Genomic DNA, 12953 nt, shown 5'->3' on the forward strand with positions numbered 1-12953 from the left:
AACCTGAAACGGGGTATCTCGTTCCCTATAATAACAATCACAAGCTCCTAACATGCTGGGAACTTCACTTTTGTTTGCTTCACAATAACCCTGTGTTTACTGGAAATGAAAAGTAATCTGACCACTTTTTGGGTGCCCATGTCCCACTGTATGCGGCTGGCGAACAGCTGTTCGGTGGTTTCTCGGTTTGTATATACGATTCTGGTCTGTTTTCCTTACGATTGGGCTTAAAAAGCAGTCGCAGCGAATCGCCGCAGGTCTCTGAAAAATAAATCGCCCTTAGTTCGGTGCTAATTTTGCGAAAAGCCACCTTGTTTATGCGAATAAAAGACCTTCCTGGTTGAAAAGTGCCGGATCGAAAGTTGAAATCGTTTTTGTGCGACGATATCCAGCCTGCTGCGGTGCCAGTTGCGTAGAAAGTTTTCCTCCGAACGCAGAACTGACAGAAACTGTCAGAAATATGTGTGACTGTGAAACTCCGAGAACCCCTGGTCTGAGCCCCAGTCCCTTAGTAGTTCTTCCGTAGCTTGTGATCGCCTCCGCCCTCTGAAAAAAAACACGAAAGTCACTATGAGCCTGTGGAGCAATCTTCGCCACTTGGAAAGCCGGAATCTGTACCTGGCTGTGAGCCAGCGCGAGCACCAGCTGGTGGCCGGCCACCTGCCCTCGGCCATCTTCAGGCAGCGCCTGAGCACGGCGGAAAACCTCTACCAGCGCAACCTCACCGGGCACTACGGGTGCGTCAACGCCCTGGAGTTCAGCGAGGGAGGCCAGTTTCTGGCTTCGGGTAAGCAGTGAATGGGCAAGGAGTGGGGTCTTCTGAGTCTTTGCCCTTTCTCCATTCCAGGGGGCGACGACAAGCGCGTTCTCCTGTGGAACATCGACCAGGAGGTGGTTTCCGAGCTGGGTAACCCGCGTTCCATGAACGAAAAGCATGCCAGCAATATTTTCTGCCTGGGATTCGATACTCACAACTCCTACATCTTCTCTGGAGGGAACGACGACTTGGTGATCCAGCACGACCTGTCCACGTAGGTTCCAGTTAAGGCCCATTCATATTTGTTTCACAGTCCAATGTCTATTTAAAGGGGAAAGATTTTGAACTTTTTCTCTCATGATGGTCCTGTCTACGGCCTCAGTGTGGACAGGACTAGCTCGAACCTCTTCAGCGTCGCTACGGAGCACGGAGAGATCCTGGTGTACGACCTAAGAGCTGGTAAATCCGATCCTCTGACGGTTGCCAAGTTCAGATCGCCTTTCAACGCTGTGGAGTTCCATCCGCTTAACGGCAACTTCCTAGCCACCGCGAACGCCAAGAGGGGAGCCATGTTATGGGACCTGAGGCACCACCAGCAGTGAGTGAGCGATGTCCAGGGGTTGTCCCCGATACTAACTTGTTCTCCCCTGCTGTAGAGCCCTCTGCCAGTTCAACTACATCCCGGAGTCGCCTAGCTGCATGAGCGTGCGCTTCAACTGCAATGGAACCCTGCTCCTGACCCTGCACAGAAGACTACCCCCCATTATTTACAGCCCTGGGTCCCCAGAGCCGGTGGCCACCTTCTACCACGACGAGTACTTCAACTCCTGCACCATGAAGAGCTGCACCTTTGCCGGGCCCCAGGATGAGTTAGTGGTCTCCGGATCCGATAATTTCAATATGTTTGTTTGGCGCCTGGACGGAGTGGAGGGTAAGTGGGATTGGGCAGCGGTTCTATGGGTGCCACCTCAAAGTCTAATTTGTATTTTCTCCACAGTGAACGAGAGAAACCAGTGGGTGGACACGCCCCCAATAATTCTGGCCGGACACCGATCCATCGTGAACCAGGTGCGATACAATCGGCAGCGGTGCTTGCTGGCTTCATCCGGAGTGGAGAAGATTATCAAGGTGAGACCCAAATAACTTTCGGTAATGAGCTCTAGTAATATTCTACCAATAAACCAGCTCTGGAGCCCGTTTGCGCAGGGCGGATGGGAGGGCTCCCTGGCCCAAGGCGACACCGTATCCTACTGCACCCGTTCCTTGCACCGGAACTCTTCAGACCACGTCTCGCAGGACTTCAGTGCTCGAAACACGGAGGAGGACCAGGTGATGCTGGCCTTCTTTGATACTTTGGTGCAACGCGAGCTAGAGTCTTGGAGCACGATGGACAACCAAAGCTCCGCTACTTCCGCTACTAGCAGCAGCACCACCACCGACGACACCTCCACGGAACAAACTGAGGCCGTCAGCTCAGCTACTGAGGACAACCAGGAGCAGTTACCCCAAGACGATCAGGAGCCCGACCTTCTTCCGGAACAGAACTGGCAGGGCAATGGGCGGGACAGTCCGAATGTCAGCGAAATGAGTTGGCAGACCTATCCAAATCGCATTTTCTACCTAATCGCCAAGAAGCGGAAAGCCCTGCTCCAACTGGCGGTCAGCAGCACCACCGGACAACCGCGGCGGATGGATCAGCTGCTCCAGCGACTGCTCGGCGAGCACAAGCAGGCGGCCACGCAGGCGAGGATTAGCGACTGGCTGGAGGAGACCCACCGACTCTTTGGGGACGACGAGTTGCCCACCACGTCGGCAGAGGCGGCCGCCCGGCAGGAGAGGCGACGTCTTGGCGATCGGAGAAGTCCCGTTCCAAAGTCAGGTAATTCATTAAGCTTTCCTCCCACGGGAATCTTCCAAAGAAAAGCCTTAATCATTAGTTTAGAATAAGTTTTCTTCGAGAAACTTGAACCTACTGTTTACAAATCTTGAGGTGGACCTTCTTTGTTTTTTTGAGACAACTGGTCAGTTTGATCTCAGCCAGACACACAGCTCCGGACACTAGACAACCAATCGCTAAGGCGTAGAATGCAAGCTGGACATCGGAGAGGGTGAGCACCTTCCAACGGCCCACTCCCAGCTCGGCTAGGTACTCCGGAAACCGCTGAATACTCCACTTGGCGCGCTCCCTCGTCTCGCCAGTCCAGAGGTTCATGATGCCTGCGGCCACCAGGCGCAGAATAATGCGATTGACATTCTCAAGGTACGGCGAGGGACGTGGCAGGACATAGGCTATGTGGTAGTTCTTCGGGCACTCTGGAATCTTGTGCACCTTCTTTGTCATTACGTAGCGGATGTCATTCAGTTCCAAGCTGGCGGATCGGGTGACACCAGCGAAGTGACCTCTCTTGGAGACCATTTGGATAAGGCGCTCTTCGCCTTCGGCCACCAGTAGCATCTTGGCGTCGAGGCGGCGGTAAACCTCCGAGTCACTGCCGTAGAATAGGTCGTCCTTGAAGGCGGGATGCTTGATGTAAATAGGTATTCCGGAGTCGTCGAGCTCCTTAAGAGTGTTGGGATCGCGGTAGTACAAGGGGCGGATGTAAACTGTGGCCAAACTGGACTCTAGAAGCGCCCCGAATATCACACTGACCAAGCACAAGGAGGCCACAAAGATGCGCTCCGAGTGAAAAGGCGGAAAACGACCCACATTGACCCGCACCCACACCACCCATGTATCGATGAATATACCCTGGGCAGTGGTTACTAATCCGGTCTTCCGAGCTCGGGAGCGGTCTTCGATCTCTTCGATGCAAAGCCTCAGATTGATCATCCGTAAGAGAAGCCACACCAGAGATCCCAGTGTTCCCACCAGCAGGAAGCACAACCAGACGTCCGTGTGAACAGCAAAGAGAGGCAGTATGGACTGGGGTATTCTCTGGGCCTTCTGGACATACAGGCAGAGATCATCCATGTAGACGGCGGAACTAAACTGAATCTGGTTGGTGAGGTAGTCTTTGATGAAGAATCCCGCGAAGATTATGTCCACCTCACCGCGATGGGCGCGGCCAACTCCGCCACTGTAGGATCCATCCGCCAAGCGGCCACTGGAATACAACCAAGATTGGAGACTGGAGGCTAGAAAATCGAACTGAAAACCAATTGGAAGCTGTCAGACTCACCCAAAAAACTCATCGTCCGGCCAAAGATAATCAGGGGTAAAGTTCAAGTGCTTGGCCACGGTTTTGGCCAGCTTGGAATCTGCTCCTCCTACACTTAGAACCTTCTGGGTGGCGCCATCGCCCACCACGCTGGAGTACACCGAGTCGAAGATATAAATTCTCAAGGGGTAGCCTTGGAGGTCTTGGTAAATGCGATCATAGGTACGAGATCCGTTTACCTTCAGGGCAGTTTGCCGAAAGGGATTGTAGAGTACCACGTTGTCCACATCCAACATAACGTAGTAAATCCGACTGTGACCATGTTTCAGCCAAATCTGGGCCATTAGGTCCAGCAACAAAGCGTCGTCCTTCGGCGAAAAACGTTCCAAGGCGATAATGTAGAAGCCACCTGTGTTGCGCAGTCCATCGAGGATTATTCTCACTTGCTCCACTTCCGCAAAAATGTAGAAATGATGCCTAATAGTGTCGGCCTCCGGTGGGGCATTCTGCTCCTGGCTTAGGCTGATCGTCAGGGAACTCCTTTGCTGCTCTAGCAGAAACTGGACTATCCCCCTGTCTCCGTCCCAAGCATTCCGCAGATGAAGCTCGATACCGCCTTCCAGATTGCCCAGAACGGCAGCGAGCACCCGCTTGCAATCCGTATTATTGGCTTGACCCCAGGATCCGCCCACTAAGGCCAGCATAATTAGCTGTAAAGTCGTCGACATATCTGGAGTTACTGAACCCCCAGTCGACCGAGATTGTGCGGCCAACAATGGGACGTGGGAGTCGAGGGAGTAGGCCAGTTGACATCCTGTTTCCTGCTGTTTGTCTAGTGTCAGCACCTTTGACACTCTGGGGGCGAGTGCGCCGGCTGCTACCCCCAATTATTGGCAAGTGTCCGCGGTTTGTTGACAATAGCGGTTAGCCACTTGGCTCCGTGACTATTGGTGGTCTGACAGAGCAGATATCCTCAGTCGCCTCGGAAAAACTGTTGGGAATGGCACATTTTAGTGAACAAGAAGCTATTTCCGAAGATATGCATATATCTTGAGGCCGAGACTCTTCAGTTGCTAGTATAAATTAAAGTTTTCCTACCAAGATCCGTGCTTTAATATCTACGTATTTCTATCTTCCAGCAGATCCTTTGGAGCATAATGGACGCAAGCGAAAGATGAGGAATCGGAGTTTCGAGGCCACAAAACAGAGGCACACCACTTTCAGACCAAACCCCAGCGTTTCGGAAAACGAGGACCAGACGGAGCAGGATGAATCCGAGGAGGAGGAGCCGGATGAAAACAGCATCCACGCTGATGACACCTCCAGCACCGCTTCCATGACATCAATGGAGGCGCAACTATCCCAGGCGCCCAGCACTTCCAGCTCGTATCCCTTCCCGCTCGGAACGGAGCCAGAGGCCAATAACAACAGCCAACTGACTTCCAACCAGAACCACAAGACCGTCAATGGCTTGATTCCGGATGTCTGCAACACGGAGTCCACCGCATCTACATCTTCGTCCATGTAGGTCCATTTGTCCACCGGGCACTGCATACATATACTAGCAATTAAATATTAGTCCTAAATCGGGAGCTATTTCGAACCGAAATAGCAGATCCCTCTCAAATTGTCAAATCCCTTCAAGAGCGATGCTTTGTAAAGATTTTTGATAAATACAGAAACCATTGTGTGTGATTTGGAAAATGCATTTACAGAAAGATGTGGAAGCTCCTGATTCAGAAGGTCCTGAATCGAACGTAATTTTAATATTTATTTTGGAAGAAGATTAGTCTTCTCGTCAACCTACTTTTCTGTAACTGGGAATTGTCTAAAAAACAGGGACTTGGCCCATAGAAAGTTACTTAATTAATTATAGAGAATAGGTTTACCTTTAAGTCTAAGTTATACAAAATACATATTCTTTTTGTTGCTCTTCATTTATTGGTTGGACGCGTAATTTCTACAATAAGTTATGAATATATTAAATAATCGCCTTCAAACACTAGCCGAACTTGTGCGTTACGGGGGCGGGAACTTTGAACATTTTTTGAAACTAACATAAATGCAAAAAGTTACACACTTAAAAAACAATTTAACTGCGAATGGTTTACTTTGTGCCTAACCCTAAGGAATTAATGGAGAATCAGCTACAGCTACTGCTATAAAGTGGCACAGTCGGTGATCGTCGGGGATCAGCAGACTGCGTTCATATCGCTGGGCCTGAACGGCAGGTGCATGTCCCGACAGCGGTCCATTACGAAACGCTCTAATTGACAGCCAGCACTGTGGAAAGAAAGGGATTAGCAACCACGTCGAATGCTCCCACTCCTGCCCAGATACTCACTCGTATATCTCGTTCCCTTCGACATTGTAGAGATCGCAGTTCCGGAACACCAATTGAATGTCGTTGAGCAGCTCCTCGTTCAGCTGATACTTTCCCATGTTCAACTTGGACTTGATTTTGGCCAGGTCCATCGGCGCCTTGATGATCTGGTGGTAGTCCGGCACTTCCGACGTCAGCACGGGGCGAAGGAACGGCCAGGCGGCCTTGTGTTTCATCACCTGCTCGAGGAGATCGTACAGCGCAGCGCTGTTCAGCGGCAGATTCTCGTTAGTTCTCCGTCCGCTCCGACGATGGTTGTTATTGTTGGTACTGTTGTTGTTGTTGTTCCTGGCGCCGTTGCTCTGGCGGGACGTGGACTTGTCCACGGACATGCGCAGCGAGTTGCGGGATGAACGAGAACGTTTGGCTTGAGGTTCATCTTGGTCGTCGTCGTCGTCCCCATCGCCGTTCACTAGACAAAGATCGTTGTGATTAGGACTAGTACTATGTCAGGTCCGGATTTAGCCCGGAGGATTACCGGAATATTTCTGTACTTACTGTGACTATGCCTTCTCCTGGGGCGCTGCGATTCGGAGCTCTTGCACGCTTTGCAAACAAACTCCGTGCGCGGCGGTCGCTTCAGATGGACGCACTCGAGGTGGTAGTACAGGCTGCACCGGGCACACCGGATCTCACTGCCGTCGTAGAAGCACCTCTGACACACCTTCTCATTGTCCCTGTAAGTTAAATGTCAGTAAAGCTATCCACTTAGAATTGAGCTCATACTTACTCCTCTTCTCCGGCGTCATCCTCCGTCAGGGTGTCCTCCTCGAGCTCGCTTTCAGTGTCTTCTTCGACGGTTTCTTCAATCTCCTTCGTCAAGAGCCGCTTTCCTCTGGGGCGGGTGGCCAATCTGGTTGCACGGCCACTGACTTTTACCACAGACCGAGCCGATCGGAGGGAGCCCTCGCTTTGGTCGCCCCGCGACTCGGTCTCAGCCGCTTCATCGTCCTCGTCCTCCTCCTCCTGTTCCTCGGGCTCATCGTCTGGATCTCCGTCCTCCTCCTCGGTATCCCCTTCCTCCTGCACTTCCTCCTCTTCGTTGGCAGTGTCCTCCTCCTCAACAATGAACTTGCGCTTCTTCTTGGCCGCTTGCTTCTTATCCTTTTCGTTGTGGGAGTTCTTCAGGCCCAGGTTCTTCACACAGTCTTTGCAGTACCAATTGCCTTCCGGGACCGTCCGCATCTTGGGTTTCATGCAGAACATATGCGTGCCACCGTTGCACTCATCGCAGAGAAGCATCTTTTCCGGATCACTACCACGACGGCAAACTTTGCACAGGGACTTGTTGGTGGAGCTCCTCCACTGGATGCAGTCATGTAGGAGATTCAGGTGTAGGAACACCTGGGCATAGCTAGTGCTCTCCATCAGAGACACCTCCCACTGTTGCAGCCGTGACTCGCATGCCTGCCTCTGTACCTCGTTCTTGGGATCCCACTTCTTCATCCCGTACGGCTCCTTGAAGAACCTCCTTCCAATAGCCTGTTCCACTTGCAGAAGAGCCGCCGCCATGTTGCGGACCTGACTTGGAGCAGTTTCGATTTCCGCTGGGTCCGTTTCCACTTCCAGGTCTTCCTTTCCGATCCTTCTATCTTCGTGCGGAGAGCCATCTCCATCCTGTGCAACCAGATACTGGCCTGGGTCGCGATAAGGTTTTGTGGCATATTTGGACGCGGGCGCCGCATCATCATCGTCCTCTTCAGGGTCCCCATGAGACTCTTGATCCTCTGAGCCGTTGGCCACCTCATCGTCCAGCACGCCTCCTATTCCCCACTGCAGCTTTCCCTGTGGATCGTAGTTGCCACTCAAAAGGTCGTTTCGCCACTTTTCCATATCCTTGACCTTGAGCCGCCCCAGGTCACCGGTGTAGATGTCAGTTTCGAATTTGATTATTCGGTCCACCAGGTGCGAGTGCATCACCTCGTTGAGATCGGTCCCGTCCGCGAGTCCAAAGTTCGCATCTCCGTATTTTCGATGCGTTTCAGAGTGCATGGTGCTGGTGAACTTCCTCCGGCTAATCTCATTATCGAGGGTCAGAACCTCCGTGGGGCAGGACTTGGCGTGCTGTTCAATCAGACCGCGCAGGCTGGAGAGTTCTTGGAGCAGCTCGGACTCCCGAAAACCTTGCGGATTCAGCGAATCAATGAGCTCGTCAATCTCCTCCGACTTGTAGATGTAGGACCAGCGCTGCCTTTGCCCATTTGCGGGATCATGGACGATGCAGTTCCTACTGTCTCCGCTGCACATCATTAGCTCGAACTGAGTCGGAATCTCTGGAGGGTCCGATTCAACTTCCATCGGCTCAGTGGTTCCGTTCACGCGGTGCTCCTGGTTTTCCTTGTTCTCCATCGACTGCTTGGCGCTCCTTCTCGATTTCTTTTCGTCCTCGCCGTACAACTTTAACAGATACATCCTCAGATCTTTGCGGTTCTTAGGCAACTGAGCTTGCTGCCGGATCTCCGAGGGAGATTTGTTCAGGGGTGGGTGCTCCAAGCAGGTGTCCATGCTGTCCGGGGAGTGTTCCACAAAAATGCCGGGCATAGATTCCAGGACGTAGTACTTTCGGTAGCACCTATCCATGCCGAGATAGACCAAGAAGTTGAAGAGCTGCGAGTGCAACTGGTTAACCTGCTGCAGGTGCTTCCGGTGCAGATGGTCGGATTGGGCGTGCAGCTCCGCTATGCTCTTGTTCATTTTTTCCACCACTTCCTGCTTCTTGTCCGGCTCTGCGGCAGAAATCAATGGCTGGTGCGTCTGGGTTATCTTCTTCCGGCTGATTTCCACGGCAGCTAGTCTTTTGTTTTCCCCGGCAAGTAGATTGCGCAGCTCCTGCCTTGCCTTCGCCGTCTGCTCCATGCGCTCCTCGATTAAATTTATCGTTCCGGAGTACGTCAGAATCTGGCTCATGAGGCACCGGATCAGCTCCATTATATCCCCAAACTTAAGCTTGTATATCGGGTGGTTCTTTAAGCTGCGAAGAATGCGCGAGTGCCTCAAGCGCAACTCCAGTCCCGGATCCTCCTTCGAAGAGTAGCCATTCCGGTACATAACCCTCCAGCGCTCCGTCTTCTCGTTGACCAGGGCTCCAGAGGACAGCAGGTGAAGTCGCAGCACTTCGCTCAGGGTCAGAGCATCGAGAGGCAGTTCGTTTATCTTCAAAGATACAACATTATAAGAGTTACTAAGAGTTACCAACACTCACCAAGTACTAGTCCGATACTAACAAGTTACTCCCTTTACGTTTTCCTCAACCTTCTCTTCCAACTTTGTCCCAACCAATACCTCTCCCAAACCATTTTTATTGGAGACTTAATATTTTTCAGATTTGTTGTCCATTTTTTGGGGTGCTTCCTCCGAAAATGCATGGTAGGGACTATATGGGGCACGCCGAAGGCTGTATCTTGGCCAAAAATCACCCGATTCTACAGCGGAATAGCTTAAATGATTCCTAGATCGATTCTCCATCAATCTACATCAAAATCTAGCAATCAAATTTTTTTTTAAATTTTTCGTCCATTTTTTGGGGTGCCCCCTCCGGAATCGCATGAAAGGGACTATAGGGGCCACGCCGAAGGCTCTATCTTGGCCAAAAGTCACCCGATTCTACAGCGGAATAGCTTAAATGATTCCTAGATCGATTCTGCATCAATCTACATCAAAATCTAGTAATCAAATATTTTTTAGATTTTTCGTCCACTTTTTGGGGTGCCCCCTCTGGAATCGCATGGGAATCGTTATATGGGCCACGCCGAAGGCTGTATCTTGGCCAAAAGTCACCCGATTCTACAGCGGAATAGCTTAAATGATTCCTAGATCGATTCTCCACCAATCTCCATTAAAATCCAGACACAAAATATTTTTTTGATTTTTTGTCCATTTTTTGGGGGGCTTCCTCCGAAAATGCATGGAAGGGACTATATGGGCCACGCCGAAAGCTGTATCTTGGCCAATAGTCACCCGATTCTACAGCGGAATAGCTTAAATGATTCCTAGATCGATTCTCCACCAATCTACATCAAAATCTAGCAACAAAATATTTTTTAGATTTTTCGTCCATTTTTTGGGGTGCCCCCTCCGGAATCGCATGGGAATCGCTATATGGGCCACGCCGAAGGCTGTATCTTGGCCAAAAGTCACCCGATTCTACAGCGGAATGGCTTAAATCATTCCTAGATCGATTCGCCACCAATCTCTATCAAAATCTAGCAACAAAATATTTTTTAGCTTTTTTGGCCATTTTTTGAGGGGCTTCCTCCGAAAATGCATGGAAGGGACTATATGGGCCACGCCAAAGGCTGTATCTTGGCCGATATTCACCCGATTCTACAGCTCAAATTCATTTATCTATTTCATGTAACAGCAGTATGTAGTAATAGTACTAGTATGGCAATTTTAAGTACAAACTAAATATAAGGAACTCAGTTCTTACCTTGAAGGAAAAGTGTCTCTCGGAGTAGTAGTGGCAAAGTGTACCTAGAGACATGCTGCGGTAGGGCTCCTCCATTTGCTGGGGCGCCACTCTGCCTTTTAGGTACTTAACGGCGCACTCCTCCTCCTCCTCCTTTTGTAGATCGAAAACTGTGCCGAGGAGCACCAAAATGATGTCAGACAGGGGACCAGCTATTTCGCGAGCACTCAACGCCCGGGACATTTCATAGAAGCTAAGATTCTGGCGGAACACCTCTATACCAGACAGGAGTCCTGTGTAGGTGTGCATGAACTCGCGCATCATGAAGGCATCGCCCAGCAGGCGCTCCGGAAGAAAAGTAACTACCGGCTTGTACCGCGGCAACACCTTTTGATCGGATCTATCGAGGTCGTCCGTCTTTTGGAGGAAGGAGTTGCATTCCGTCTCTACGCGTTCCATCAACTGAGCCTTCTTCTCGGCCTTCTTCTGCTCCAACTCCGCCAACCTAGCCTGTTTCTCTAGCCGCACGCGCTCCATTTCCTCCGCCAGGGACTTGGCGTCCGCCTTGGCCTTTGCCTTGGACTTGGCGGCGGTAACCTCATCGGCAACAATGAACTTGTTGAGGGTGGATTGCTTTTTGGCATCCTTGACGTCGGGCTTCTTGATTTTTGAGGGCGAGTACCGTGGCATCTTGCCGATGAAAATGCTGGAGAAGCTCACCCCAGGATCCGTAACGTACTGCTTGTAAGCCTCTGGTTTTGGCCGCAGGATACCGTCCACTCGGGTCACGTTACTTTTAATGAACATATTTAAGTTCTCCATATTGAATTCCATGCGCTGGCGGCGCAGTTGTCCGAATGGGACTGTAATCTCTGTACTGGAGTCGGCACCACCCTTGACCGGGCGCAGGCGGTACTCCAGGTTATCGGTGTCCTCATAGACACCATTACTCGGCTCCGGCATACTCGTTCCAGGCTTAACGCCCAGCACAGTATATTGAGTGTTCTTCTTGCCCACGACAGACACCTGCTCGCCGACGAAGTAGCGCTTTCGCAAAAACTTTGCCACCAGCAAGTTGAGGGTCTGTTTCGCCGACTGGCGGGCGTGCTCCACCACGAGCAGCACTGGGGCCCTGAGACTCTGCTTGAACTGCTCCATCTTTTTGCGAGCTGCCCGCTCGCTCTTCACGGCCTCTTCATAGGTAAGGTTGTCCTTTCTAGTGGCCTCGCACTGCCACACCGTGGAGTTGATTACCATCACATGCCGGAAGTACTCCCTGCAAAGGTACATGTCACAGTATATTGATAGGTGTGAAGCGGCCCAGGGCATAACATAATAATTTTGAATTTCGCGCGCTTCTTAGACGGGCCCGCCAGGGGGCGCTGCACGAGCAGCTGGCCCGGCGGCAGCTGAGAATTCTTCGCGCGCTTTGCCTAGCGTTGTTTGTTGTTGCGTTCGTGCGCTAGTTCCCGAGGTACATACGTACATCCAGGTGACCAGACGTACATCGGTACATCAAATCCATGCTGGGCTTAGCTGCATAATCTTTCTTTTCGGCATTGCCGAAACCAGAGAAGAATGAAAGAAATTCGAAGGACTGTGGACGTTAACGGGATGAACTTACTCATAGTCCCGGAAAATCCGCTTAGTTATGTAGCAGCAGAATACCAGGTCGTTGTCATGGAATGTTTCGTTTTTGCCCTCCTTTTGGTCGAAACCCTCTCGTTTGCAAATCGGCATGTTTACTATTTTTTTCTGCTGTTTCAGAACCAAACTATTGTAGTTTTTTGGGAAACCTTCCGAAGTCGTTGGCACGCTTCCCGCGAAAGCCAACAACAATTTTCACGACGCCAAGCACGACAATCGCAAAAGGCGCCCAATATATTTTTGCCTTTTAGCAAGGCTTTCGAGACAAACGGTTTTCTTGACGATTAGCGCGTTGCGGTCCAGCGCACATATACACGCAATTGAACAACGACAGTTTCACAGCACTTTCCGTATAATTTGTGGCTCGATTCAACGACATAAGATCCCGATTCGTTTGTTTTACAGCCCGCCTCGCGAATATCTTTCCTTTGCTTTGGCATATGCACACAGTGTGACCGCATTAGCGTATGGTCGAAATCCGCAAATAAACGCTGGAAAATATTCAACCAACGGGTAAGATAACAAACTATTTTGAAATACTTTGTACTTTGAATTTTGAAATTAAATCCAAGAAGACAAGACTCCTTTAAAGAAACCCAC

The 12953-nt window shown here is 50.9% G+C and overlaps 3 protein-coding genes across 4 annotated transcripts; 1 reads left to right on the forward strand and 2 right to left on the reverse strand.

The window, feature by feature from the left end:
- The first annotated feature begins 171 nt into the window (after nucleotides 1-171).
- LOC108127322 (DDB1- and CUL4-associated factor 5) lies at nucleotides 172-5731 on the forward strand. Of its 2 annotated transcripts, none has more exons than XM_017244346.3 (7): nucleotides 172-787; nucleotides 848-1031; nucleotides 1089-1355; nucleotides 1414-1688; nucleotides 1755-1885; nucleotides 1943-2636; nucleotides 5058-5731. In XM_017244346.3, the coding sequence occupies exons 1-7, from the start codon at nucleotides 571-573 to the stop codon at nucleotides 5441-5443; spliced, it is 2154 nt and encodes a 717-aa protein (XP_017099835.2). In that variant the 5' UTR covers nucleotides 172-570; the 3' UTR covers nucleotides 5444-5731. The 2 variants fall into 2 exon arrangements, with proteins under 2 accessions (XP_017099835.2, XP_017099827.2); XM_017244338.3 differs by having other exon boundaries at nucleotides 175-787; nucleotides 5055-5729.
- Nucleotides 2727-4643, reverse strand: Ir100a (Ionotropic receptor 100a). The gene is made up of 2 exons (XM_017243961.2): nucleotides 3937-4643; nucleotides 2727-3861 (listed from the first exon to the last, which is right to left on the reverse strand). The coding sequence occupies exons 1-2, from the start codon at nucleotides 4641-4643 to the stop codon at nucleotides 2727-2729; spliced, it is 1842 nt and encodes a 613-aa protein (XP_017099450.2).
- A 102-nt stretch (nucleotides 5732-5833) lies between the features above and the next one.
- Nucleotides 5834-12894, reverse strand: Acf (ATP-dependent chromatin assembly factor large subunit). Its single transcript, XM_017244243.3, has 6 exons — nucleotides 12331-12894; nucleotides 10728-11982; nucleotides 7029-9451; nucleotides 6797-6975; nucleotides 6260-6710; nucleotides 5834-6198 (listed from the first exon to the last, which is right to left on the reverse strand). Exons 1-6 carry the CDS (start codon nucleotides 12444-12446, stop codon nucleotides 6108-6110), a joined length of 4515 nt encoding a protein of 1504 aa, XP_017099732.2. The 5' UTR covers nucleotides 12447-12894; the 3' UTR covers nucleotides 5834-6107.
- Nucleotides 12895-12953: the final 59 nt, after the last annotated feature.

Source organism: Drosophila bipectinata, chromosome 3R, assembly GCF_030179905.1.
Source record: "Drosophila bipectinata strain 14024-0381.07 chromosome 3R, DbipHiC1v2, whole genome shotgun sequence".
Lineage (NCBI taxonomy): Eukaryota > Metazoa > Arthropoda > Insecta > Diptera > Drosophilidae > Drosophila > Drosophila bipectinata.